Source organism: Ixodes scapularis, unplaced genomic scaffold (genome assembly GCF_016920785.2).
Source record: "Ixodes scapularis isolate PalLabHiFi unplaced genomic scaffold, ASM1692078v2 PGA_scaffold1__304_contigs__length_218370807, whole genome shotgun sequence".
Lineage (NCBI taxonomy): Eukaryota > Metazoa > Arthropoda > Arachnida > Ixodida > Ixodidae > Ixodes > Ixodes scapularis.
Window position 1 is genome coordinate 8,495,039 of NW_024609846.1, and position 13,050 is coordinate 8,508,088.

At 46.5% G+C, this 13,050-nt stretch overlaps 1 protein-coding gene across 1 annotated transcript in view; it reads left to right on the top strand.

Annotated features, from left to right (window-relative positions):
* LOC115318283 (chymotrypsin-C-like) overlaps positions 1–12,071 on the top strand; it is a 34,901-nt gene extending 22,830 nt beyond the window's left edge. The window contains exon 6 of the mRNA XM_040212050.2: positions 11,850–12,071. Within this exon, the coding sequence (XP_040067984.2) occupies positions 11,850–12,071 (222 nt within the window). The remainder of the gene's footprint in view (positions 1–11,849) is intronic.
* Positions 12,072–13,050: the final 979 nt, after the last annotated feature.

Genomic DNA, 13,050 nt, shown 5'->3' on the forward strand with positions numbered 1-13,050 from the left:
GTGTTTATGGATGAAAATGGCCACAAGTGGCTGTAACTGGCTATAATCATTCATTTTTATTACAATGGCAAGCTTTGGCTACAAATGGCTATTAGTGGCTAGTGTTGATAGTTATGAGCGATTATTGTGTTTACCAACTGGAATGGCTTTAAGTGGCTATTGTTGACTATTAGCATATATTTCTGACCAGATTGGCTTGAAATGGCTAGGAATGGCTATTAGTGAGTATAATTGACAATTATGTGCTATTTCAGTGTTTTTAGATGAAACTGGCTACAAGTGGCTATTACTGGCTATAAGCATTTAGATTGGCTTAAGATTGCTGGAAATGGATAGTAGTGACTAGTGTTGATATTTATTTATGAGCAGGCTTTATGTTTACTCACCGGAATGGCTTTTAGTGGCTATTGTTGGCTATTAGCATCTATTTCTGGCTAGATTCGCCTCAAATGGCTTTTAGTGGCTATCAGTGAGTATAATTGACAATTATGTGCTATTTCAGTGTTTTTGGATGAAATTGGCTACAAGTGGATATTACTGGCTATAAGCATTTAGCTTGGCTTAAAATTGCTACAACTGGCTAGTAGTGACTAGTGTAGATATATATAAGCAGGTTTTATGTTTACTAACTGGAATGGTTTTTCGTGGCTATTGTTGGCTACTAGATTCTATTTCTAACCAGATTCGCCTGAAATGGCTTGCAATGACTATTAGTGAGCATAATTAACAATTATGTGGTATTTCACTGTTTATGGGCGAAACTGGCTTGAAGTGGTTATTATTGACTTTAAGCATTTATTCTTTATTAAATTGGCTTGAAATAGCTACAAATAACTATTAGTGGCTACTCTCGATAGTTATGAGCAATTTTAGTGCTTACTAACCGGACTGGCTTTTAGTAGCTGTTGTTGGCTATTATCATTCATTGTTAACGGGGACGAAGAGAGCTTCGTGACGAAAAGAATGTTGGAGAGCGCGATCACGGGATGCATGGAGAGGATGCTGACCATGTTGCAGAGCCGCTGCTCGAGACTGGCACAAGGCACGTCGAACCCGTTCGACACCTGGCCGCACTACACCAGAGTCACGGGGAACATCACACGACCAGATACTGAGACTATGATCAGCGAAGATGGATCGGAGCCGTAGGAAGTACGTCATCTGGCAGTGGAACTGCCGCGGTTTCCGTAGGAAGTGGGGGAATCTGCAGCAGTACGTTAGGACCAAAGAAGAAGAGAGCACACCCGACGTTGTCGCCGTGCAGGAGACATGGGGCATGCCCAAGGTCTCCGGCTACAGGGCATACGGTAAGGATGCCAAGGAGAAAACGCGGGTCACGTCGTTAGTCAGAAGGGACCTACCCGTCATCGAGCACGACACCGGGATCTCGACGGTGGAACACGTGTTGATCAAGATCATATCCAACACGAAGAGGGACGGGCGCAGCGTCTTTGTGCTTAACGTCTACAGCAGCCCCGCCAAGCGTCACAGGTTCGCCGCACTTTTCCGGGCGACCCTGGAGATCGCAAAGCAACAGGCCCTCGTGGTGGTCGGCGACTTCAACGCGCCGCACCCGGACTGGGGTACCTGACGGAGACCGTGAAAGGCAGGAACCTCTGGCATGTCGCCCATGACGGAGGACTGACTCTGATTACTAACCCGGATCAACCCACTAGGAGGGGAGATGCAAGACACAGGGACACCACGCCGGACCTAGCATTCGTCCGGAACGTGAAAGGAGCGGAGTGGATCAACACCTGGGAAGATCTGGGCAGCGACCATTTCGTGGTGGCGGCGACGGTCACAGCCGGTCCGGGGAAACTGAAGGGCAGAAGGATTAGGATTACAGAGTGGGACGCCTTCAGAGGGTTTTTAGAGGAGTGTGAGGAAGATGACATTGAGAACATCGAGGAGTGGACGGAAAAACTGAGGGCCTGCGCCGAGCACGCGACCAAGACCGTGCCAGAGGAGGCGAACATGCTGACTGCAGACAGTAAGCTCCTGCACATGTGGGAGGCCAAGTCCAGCATGCAGAGGAGGTTGAGGATCCAGAGACATAACCGCAACCTTCGGCGTAAGATCGCCAAGTTAAGTAAGGAGATTGAATCACATGCCAGCAAGATCACGCGACAGCAGTGGCAAGATTCCTGCGACGGCTTCGACCACCAGCTTGGCGCTCCGAAGACCTGGAACATCCTTCGGCACCTGCTCGATCCAGACGGCACCAAGACGGCCCAGAAGAACAAGATGAGCGAGATCCTGCGTCGCCATGAGGGGAGCGAGAACGACCTCATGAAGGAGATCCGCAAGAGGTACCTAGGGGACAGCCCACCCCGAGATCCTACTGAGTACGACGGCGAGAGGAACGAGGCGTTGGACGTGCCCATCACCGAAGCGGAAGTGAGGGAGATCCTGCTCAGACTCAAGACCAAGTCTGCCCCGGGTCCCGACGGAGTGACGAACAAGATGGCATGCAATCTGGGGGACGCAGCCGTTACCCGCATAACGCGATACATGAACGCGTGCTGGGAGCGGGGCTTTATCCCCCAGCAGTGGAAGACCGCCAAGGTGGTAATGATCCCCAAGCCGGGCAAGAGGCCGCAGCTGGACTCCCTTAGACCCATTTCGTTGACTTCCTGCGCGGGCAAGCTCATGGAGCACGTCGTCCTCGGGAGGCTGAACAGATACATGGAGGAGAGAGAGCTCTTTCCGCACACCATGGTAGGCTTCAGGCCGCATCTGTCCACTCAGGACGTGATGCTCCGCCTTAAGCATCAGATAGTGCATGAAACGGGGAGCTCCCCCCTCGACACCAAAGCGATCCTGGGCCTGGACTTGACGAAGGCTTTCGATAACATTATACACGATGCAGTCCTCGACAACCTCAGGGCTTTGGCCGTGGGCAAGCGAACATATGAATACATCCAGAACTTCCTGAGCGGGAGGAAGGCGAGATTGGCGGTCGGCGGGGTCGAGTCCGAAGACATCTGCCTTGGGGGAAAAGGAACGCCACAGGGATCGGGGCTGTCCCCGTACCTCTTCAACGTGGCGATGATCTGCCTGCCCGCGAAACTTGAAAAGATAGCCGGACCGCAGCATAGCATCTACGCGGATGACATCACGCTGTGGGTGACTGGCGGCAGCGACGGTTTCATAGAGGAAGTACTGCAGGAGGCAATCCGGGTGGTAGAAGAGTACGTAGCTCCCAGGGGACTGGCGTGCTCTCCGCAGAAGTCCGAGCTTTTGCTGCTAAGACCCAAACGCAGCAGGAAGGAGAAATCGAACATCGAACTCTTCGTGCAAGGGCACCGCATCCCCCAGGTCGAGAGCATCAGGGTGCTAGGCCTGCGCATACAGGCAGATGGAAAGAACAGGGAGATGATACAGGCCCTAAAAGGGACGGCCTATCAGGTCGCCCGGCTCATCGCCAGGATCTCCAACAGGAACTGTGGGATGAAGGAAAGCAACCTCATGCGCCTAGTACAAGCTTTTGTGATGAGTCGGCTGGCGTATGTGGTTCCCTTCATGAGACTCGGAGTGGCCGAAAAGTCCAAGCTGGAATGTATAGTGCGGAAAGCATACAAGCGAGCCCAAGGGCTGCCGGACTCGACGTCAAACGAGAAGCTGGCGGCCCTCGGGGTACACAATACCATCGACGAGCTCATCGAGGCTCAAAGAACCGCCCAGTTGGAACGGCTCACGAGGAGAGCGACTGGCAGGCACATTCTCAAGAGCCTCGGCCTCCGGTATGAGACACAGAGAGGCGAGAAAGTGGACGTTCCCCTACACATCAGAGAGATGCTGCAGATTTCCCCCATCCCAAAGCACATGCATCCTGTACACGACGCCAAGAGAAGGGAGGCGAGGGCCAAAGCCTTGGGAAGGACGCTAAAACAAGAGGAGGGGGTCGCGTATGTCGACGCGGCCGAGTACAAGGGAAGAGGAGCCATGGCAGCGGTGGTGGTGAACGGTGACGGACACCTCGTCGCGAGCTGCAGCGTGAAGACCGACGACCCGGAGGCGGCGGAAGAGGTGGCGGTAGCGCTCGCGCTAAGCATGCCCGGCGTCAGGACAATCGTGTGCGACTCGCAGAGCGCGGTTCGCAACTTCGCCAAAGGGAGAGTGTCGCCGAAGACTCTGGGGGTCCTCAAGGGTGAGACGTGCTTCGGTGGGAGAGAAAGAATGAGACTCGTGTGGGCACCAGCACACGCGTCGCTTCCTGGCAACGAGGAGGCTCACGACGCGGCCCGAGGACTTACCGTCCGGGCCGGCACAACGTCTGGGGTCCCCGTCGCGTCGTCCGGGAGAGACAGGCTGGTTACATTTAGAGAAATTCTCGACCACTACACGAACGGGAGGAGGAGTTTTCCCCCCGCGCACCACTCGCTGAACAAGACAGTCCACGGTGTGGAGACGTCTGCAAACGAACACCTATCCGTGTCCGGCTTTACTAAATCGGTGGTACCCGGACAGGTACACGGGCGCGTGCAAACTCTGTGGGCAGAGGGCGAACTTGAAACACATGGTGTGGGAGTGTAGTAACATAAACAGGGGCGCTTGCGCGAATAAATTATTCACGCAGCTCAGAGATGAAGAGAGCTGGGAGACCACTCTGCTCAGCTCGAACCCTCGGGTCCAAGAAGGCTTAGTCCGACTGGCCGAAGACGCCGCCAGGGTCCAGGGGATCCTGGCCGTCGTCTGAGGGGGGGTGGGGGGAACATTAGTGGGCTCCTCACCGCTTCCTAATTCCTTTTTCGGGCACCAATAAAGTTGTACTGACTGTACTGACTGACTGACCAGATTGACTTCAATGGGCTAGTAATGGCTATAGCAAGTATAATTGGGGATATTCATGAATAACCATTCATAGCCATTCAATGAATATTCATGAAAAGCCATTCATACTCATTCAATGAATATTCATGAATAGCCATTTTTAGCCATTTGAAGCCAGTCTGGTAAAAATAGATGGTAATAGCCAATACTAGTCACGTTAAGCCATTTGTAGCCAATTTAAGCCACCCAAGTTAGGAACAGATGATTATAGCCAATAATAGCCAACCCAAGCCAACCAAGTCAAGAATAGATGCATATAGTCAATATTATTCAGTTGAAGTCATTCAAATCCATACACACTCCAATTGTATAAATTGCCAATAATAGTCGCTGATAGACATGCATAGCCATTTCAAGCCGATTTGGCCAAGAACTGCCCATATCCAATAATAGTAGACACTTGAATCCATTCATATTCAAAACATCATGAATACTATGCCACTAATTGTCACTAATATACATTCTGAAGCAATTTAAGGTTATATTGTTAAGATGATATGCTATTGCTAACAATAGCCACTTGAAGCCATTTTCATTCATAAGTATAGAATAGCAGAATATTGCAATCAATAAGAACTAATTGCCTTTTTTTTTTGCAATTCGAGCCAACTGGTCAGTAACAGACGCCTCTAACCAATAATAACAATTGGAAGCCAACTCAGCCTGCACAAAATCAAATAAGTCAAAATAGTGACTGATCGTCATTGATAGTCACTAGAAGTCATTTGGACCCCAAATCTGCCATATAATTTATAAACATGATAATATCGCCAATAATAGCCATACGAAGCCAAATCAGTCTGCACACAATCAGGTAGTCGAAATAGTGACTCATGGCCATTGATAGTCACTAGAAGTCATTTGGACCCCGAATCTGCCATATAAATAAAAAATATCATTGTATAGCCAATATTAGCCATTGGGAGCCAACTCAGCCCGCACACAATTAAATAACCCAAAATTGTGATTAATAGCCATTAATAGTCAGTATAAGTCATTTGAACTCCTAATCTGCCATATAATTTATAAATATAATTATATCGCCGATAATAGCCATATGAAGCCAACTCGGTCTTCACACAATCAAATAACTTGAAATAGGGACTGATAATTATGGAGAATCATTAGAAGTAATTTGGACCCTAAACCTGCCATGTAATTATAAATATGAATGTACAGCCAATAGTAGCCATTGGAAGCCAACTCAGTCTGCACACAGCAAATGAGTCGAAAGAGTGACTGATAGCGATTGATAGTCACGAAAGTCATTTGGACCCCAAATGTGCCATATAATTTATAAACATGATCACATAGCCAATATTAGCTATATGAAGCCAACTCAGTCTGCACACAATCAAATAACTCAAAATAGTGGCCAAAAGTCATTAAAAGTAACTAGAAGTCATTTGAACTACATATCTGCCATGTCAAATTTTGATCAAAAAGCGAAAATTAGCCATTGAAAGCCAACTCAGTCCGCGTGCAATCAAATAACTCAAAAATGTTACAAACAGTCATTGATTGTCATTAGAAGTAATTTGGAACCAAAATCCGCCATATAATTAGGAAATAAAAACAAACATCAAATAATAGTCATTCAAAAGCAATCTCAGACATAACATTACAAATATCACGAAATGGTCACTAATGGTCATTAAAGTCTATCACAACTTCACAAGTGGAACTACCTAATAAACAGCTGCTTGGTCTATATCCCCAGAAATAGCTTAGAATATTGACCGAGAGCCATTAATAGCCCTTGGAAGGCAATATTCTTTATACTTGTCCAAATAACTCAGAAGTATGTAAAATCCAATAGTCGTTGCAGTCATTAGAGGCAAACCAGGTCCCAAAAACGACAGGTAATACTGAACCGGACACTATTTCTACTTCCTTATAAATACTGGCTCTTCGTTAAACAGCCAGTGTAGCATTTACAGGCTGTAATTACTACGTCGTGTAGCATTTCCAGCCTCATTAAAGTGAATCTCAAATAATTTAAAATAATGACCCATGGAGCAATTGCATATTTGAATTGCTCTGCTTTATTTCTAACTGCAAAGACCCAGTCACTACAGCTAGTAACAGACATAGCCTTTCGAGTGGTCCATAAACTGTCAATTTACTAAAAAATCACTAATTGCCAGTAAGTCATTTGTACCAGGTGTAATACATAGGTCGATATAATCTAAATGCTTAGTGCTAATATGAAGCGCACCTCATTATTAGAAATACCGTGTATCAGCTCTTGCTCAATTGAAATCGGCACACCGATTTGCCATATACTGTATTTACAATTCCTGAGAGTGTGAAGAGAAAAAATAGTGCAGTGAATGACTGTTATCCTTTTAATTGCGAGCTCATAGTTTACCATCCCACACCGAGAGACGGCAGCACTTCTGTGTCTCCCGACAACCCCACGTATTTTGGCTCCAGTTTCCAGTATTGGTAGTCAATGGTATTCGGTGAGCTCATCGAGCGCTCCCGTCTGCCACGCTGCTTGTTGATGGCGCAAGAGGGCGCCACTAAAGCATGGTCCAGATAGGCTGCATGCAGCGGGCTGCCAGAGCGGCTCTCATTGCATTTGCTGCGCGATTAAACACTAACCCGGCATGACACTTCATTGGCCACAAACGACAGCAAACACGGGGTAAATATCGGTTCAGAATGGGAGCCACTTCGGGCTACCATACCGCGAAACGGCCAAACCGCAAGACAAAGCTTCTTGCCGAAGGCCTTCGGAACGCTCGGAGCCGGTCGGATCCTCCTGTCCATACGACCGCAGCGCCGCCGCGTACATCCGGGACCCTTCCCTTTCGTAGGCTGATCCCACTACTCCTTTCTCGTGTAGCCGCCTTTTCCACCGCTTAGTGGCGGGTATGCCGACGGTCATTTCTTGTCTTTGCACTTTATAAACTGCACTCGTTTCTTTTCTGATCTAAGATACTGAACAAAAACTACTTTTATAACTAATTGAAACGGTTCGCGCCACTTATATATTCTATTTCGACTAAAACGAAGCTTTTAGCAGTTGTGACCAGTAGTAAGCCCAGGACCAAAGACGTCACATTTTGCGTGCTTTCGGTACCGCGGGTCGCCTCCGTCGGTGGAGGAGGTTTCCGCGTCGTCCGGTTAAGATATGACGTACTGATATTTAGTTACTCTCTCCGTGCCCGCTGGCTTGCCCGAACCCCAAGAGACCTGGAAACCGCAAAAAAGGTACACGCTCAAATAGGATTGCAGGGCCCCTTTAAGAACGCTGTCAATTGTGCTTCTTGACAGAATGAGAGTAAGAGGGAGTGTCTTCAAACGCCCAACCGCCAGCAAGCGTGCTATGCCTTCCACCGTGCTTCGGCAGCGCACGCGCTTTTGAGCGCACGAGTTGCCAAAGTGTCGTCACAGGTCGGAAGCTCGTGCTGGAGGCGAGACAACTAAAACTACTTCCTGCAATCATCCTGCACCTGCATCCCTATATTTCATTTTAAATCGAAAGTCACGTGACTTGTCTGTTATTGTCTTTTCTTTTATTTATTTCGTCATGATAGACTGCCTGGATAGAACAGCACGGATAGAGAGTCACACTCACATTCACACAAGAAGGAAACAGACTCGGAGCGCCGGCTTACAACTCAGTCCTATATTTCTTCTTCCTCAAATCTTCAACTTCTTCACCTCCGCCGTTAATGAGAACAGTTTAAATTTTTACACACCAGAGACCAAATACCCAATAAGCAATAATAAATAACTAATAAATAAATAAATAAAAGAAAACAAAAGAAATGAAAATAAAACATATTAAAAAATTAAATTAAAACTTTAATCTAATTTTTTAATATTTTTTTTATTTTTATTTCTTTTGTTTTTTTTATTTATTTATTTATTAGTTATTTATCATTGCTTATTGGGTATTTGGTCTCTGGTGTGTAAAATTGTGTAATTTTAAAAATTACAAACTTTTCTCATCACTATTCGTGCTTTGATGATATCTCTGATAATCCAATTCTTTCTTTGATAAAGCTAAGGATGATACACTAACAGATTGTTTGTCCAACCTGGACAAACAATCTGTTAGTCCTCTCGATATTCAAGAACGTTTTGGATCCTTTGGACATAACCCATGAACTTCCGGTTGAAGAGTCCCCAAGGTCCTTAGACCTCAGACTGTTTTTTCTTTCACATCGTACTTGTTGGTCATACGCTCCGAGGGGGAAAAATCCACTCCTCCATTATCAATCGGCATACTCCAAATTAGCTAAGAGGGGTGGAGTCAACCTATGCCTTAAAAATGCCATCAAAAAGTCATGCCCGCATACTGTAAAAACCAGCTGTGACGCGCAGATAGCTAGGCTTCTATCGGGGGGGTACCCTAATCATGTATTAATATCTGTCGCAGAAAAACTCCTTCAGAAAACCAAAAATCCCAATTTAATCCAATGTAAGAAGAGGGACAGAAACCAAAGGCCAGCGGTTGTGCCTTATATTCACCATATTGATTAAAATAAGAACACCGACTTCACATAACAAGAAAAACAACTTCATTAAACGTTTCGCCTCCCATGCGGGAGGCATCATCAGTACATACACAGGAATGAGAGAGCATCGGTCAACGCAGTCCTATTTATCGGGAAGGTCCATGTAAGCTTCCGGGAGGGGGCCACGGTTCTTGTTGCACGCCGTCTTATCTCCGCGGATGAACCATGACTCAAGTAGTTTGCGTGGGCCCCACCTATCCTCCTTTGCCAAGGTCGTCGCGGCTGTGAAGTCAAAGGTGTGTCCTGTGGCCCACGCGTGGTCGACCAGCTCCGTCTTGAGACGGGTGGCGTTCGTGGAATACTCGACGTCACGTTGGTGTTCTTTCATCCTGGTTATCTTCTTGCGTCCGGTCTCTCCAATGTACGAAGAGCCGCAGTCCTGGCAGGGGATCTTGTACACAATGCCTTTCTCCGCATCCGCAGGGGTAGGGTCATTTGGCTTAGACACAATACTTGCTATAGTTCGGTACGGTTTATACACAGTTCGAATACCTACAGGTTTTAGGTCCCTTAACGTACGGAATGCACAAGAGATTTCGTTCTTTGTCGTCTGGATTGGAGTGCGTTTTTCGTTTCGTCTGGTTGATTACCTCATCTACAAAGCGCCCGGGGTAGTTTCGCTTTTGCAGAGACTCTTGTACACGTGCGAGCTCATTAGCGCAATATATCGCGTTAGAGGGCACAGTGTTTGACCTGTGAACAAAAGTTCGTACAACAGACTTCTTATGCTGTACAGGGTGGTGCGAAAGAAAATCTAGAAAATTACCACTGTCATATGGTTTACGATAAACCTTGGTTTCCATCCTGTTGTTCGGCTCGTCAGTTCTGATCACACACACATCTAAGAAGGACAACATGTTATTTTGTTCAGGCTCGTAGGTAAACGTAATCGCGGGGTGGACGCTGTTTAAGCATTGGTGAAAATCATCAACAAAATTCTTGTCTAGAATAACGAAAGTGTCATCAACATACCTACGATAAAACTTGACAGGAAATACAATCTCACCGAACACTTTCTCTTCGATATACTCCATTACAAGGTTAGCGGCATTGACAGAGACAGGGCTTCCCATTGGACAGCCATTCACTTGATGGTACACCTCTCCACGGAAGGCAAAGAAACATTGGTTCAGACAAAGACGCAAAAGCAAAATGATATCATCTACATGATATCATCTACGTGCGAGTAGAGAGCGTTCGGTCATCAAGTAAGCGCTGTCGGGCGACATCAACTGCAAGATCGTTGGAAACATTTGTGAAAAGGGAAAGAACGTACACATCGCGACACTGTTAGCGCGATCACGACGTCGGCGCATTTTCGCATTTTACTTTTAAATAGTATTATTGCGCACGAAATTTTATCGCTTGCATTATAGAACTAAATGAGCTCTTTCCGTAGCAATAATAACTTGGATGACATCCCTTGGTTTCAAAGAGAGAAACTGGAAAAACTGGCGATCGCTTGTTCGCGCTAACAGTGTCGCGCTCTGTACGTACTTTAGATGTTTAAAAAGTTACAAGGCACTGTTATCAAGCCCCTCGTAAAACTTGGGGCCGTCTGTTTGACTCTAGGGCTCAGTATGTTGAAACGAAGTTTTGGGGCGTATTATATGGGACAAAGAGTGTAACGATACACCATTCTACTCCCATTTTTTCTTGAGAGTACCAACAAACCCCAAATGTTCAGCATTCTACCTATACTTCGTTCACCCCTAAGATGGAAGTGCAATGGGAGCAACGCGCTCGCCGGGTCAATCAACCGCCTCCCTCTCACCAACTGACTCCGCTCTTTGCGCGCTAGTATGGGCGGGAGCGAGATTGTTTGCAAAAATATAGACATAGAACTTCTCCAACAAGCACGTTGATTGCCTTGCACTGTCACTTTATGAATGAACTCGGTATAGAAACAAGCTCCGAGAAATAGGAGCCCAGGTGTATTCACACTTTCTCTGCGTTCCCCAGTGGAGCTCTTCGATGCAGTGCTCTCTGAGGTGATCACGTAAGTTTGACAGGCAGTTTTATAACTGATTGTTATAACTTCTAAAACTTCCAGAGTAGCGGACAGAGAAGTGTTAGTCAAACAGGACACACAGCAATAAGCATATAAGTAGGCAGTTTGTTGTTTATATAATTTCGCCTATACTGCTTTGAGTAACATTCCGAATTGTAGACTAAACCCGTTCCACCACTCAAATATTTGTTAATGTCTAGTGGCTCCTGTTTTGAGCTACAACACACATTAAAAGTGCATGGCCGTGCAGACATGTTGCTTCCAAGTACCTTTCAATGAGAGTACGCTTATTAGTAAATACGAGCCACAGGTTTCTTTGATACGAAAATGGAAGGCGTCACACTAGCGCGATGGCTCCCCCAAACTGCGCTATATCTTAATTAGACGTGACCAATGTAAATTAGCATTCGCGTGGGTTCCTGCTATTTAATGCCTTTTTTTGTTCTATTCGCCTTTCGATTCTCAAACAGGGCGACAGTGGAGGCCCGTTGGTGTACAAGACAAAGGATGACCGCTGGATCTTGATGGGACTAATAACCGCTACCGAGATGCCATGCAACGTCACCCATCTCCCGATGTACTTCCTTAGAATTAAGCCCTTCATGGACAACTTTATCCTTCCGTGTGTTCAAGATCCTAGTAATTGCACATGCAAGCCAACAAATGATACAGAATCCTTCACTTATCATTAGTGTGTTTTAGGAAAATCTAAAAACTGGTCATATATGTATGTTATTAAAACGAATACTGAGATCATATATGCAACCTTCGGGCGAAATCACTTGTGTTGCATAGGCGTTTAGCGTTTTACAGAAAAAAAAAATGTGTCTGCTTTTTTTGCATCTAGTTACCGAGTGTGTCCGCGTTAAGACCACATATTAAGCGGACGCTCAATATACCAAATTCCTTAGAATAGCAACAGCAGAAACATGCTTCTTCTGCATAAGGTTCAAAGCAGCAAAGCTAGCTAATGCCGGACGTGCCGCAACGCTGACAGTAGGGAGTTTTCGTAGATCGTTTTCGCCGTCCCGCAGGGCACTCCGCAACCCGCTACGATAGCGGGAACTCCACAGTCAAAGCTATCGGCGCGCAGGCGCAGTAGCAACTTCTTCGTTGCGGAACGCTTAGCGGAGGGGGCAGCGCGGTCTACGAAAACTCCCTAGTGATGATGGTCGACCACGACGACGACGGAGTGGCGTGGAGTGCTGATTTCTCTGGTCTCTAATAAGGCGGCTTCTGTCATGCTGTTTCCGACTTCCTGCGACATGGTAGCCCTCTGGCTCCTGCTAAACTCCTGGCCGTCCCGAAACCTGGCCGGGACGGCGAGGGGTTAAGAATGTTCCTGAGACAATAATCCAGAGGCTTTTAAACTGGCCGTGGGACGCGCGATGTGTCCAAAAGTTTATGCTTTTCGCGTAATTTCAGCGAAAAATGATATGATACCGAAAGTCAACAATTTAACAACGGAACTACATACGGAACATTAGATATGGAAGATAAAGCAAAGAAGCTCCAAATTGTATTCTTTAAAAATTTTCATAGATACGTTACGTTTATAAATTATTTCTACGATGCAACGTTCAAGGTTCCAGTGGACAAGCCTAGGGACCTAAGGCGCAAAGAAAGGTTTATAATCCCCAGACTTTACACGCGATACGGAAAAAGATGCAG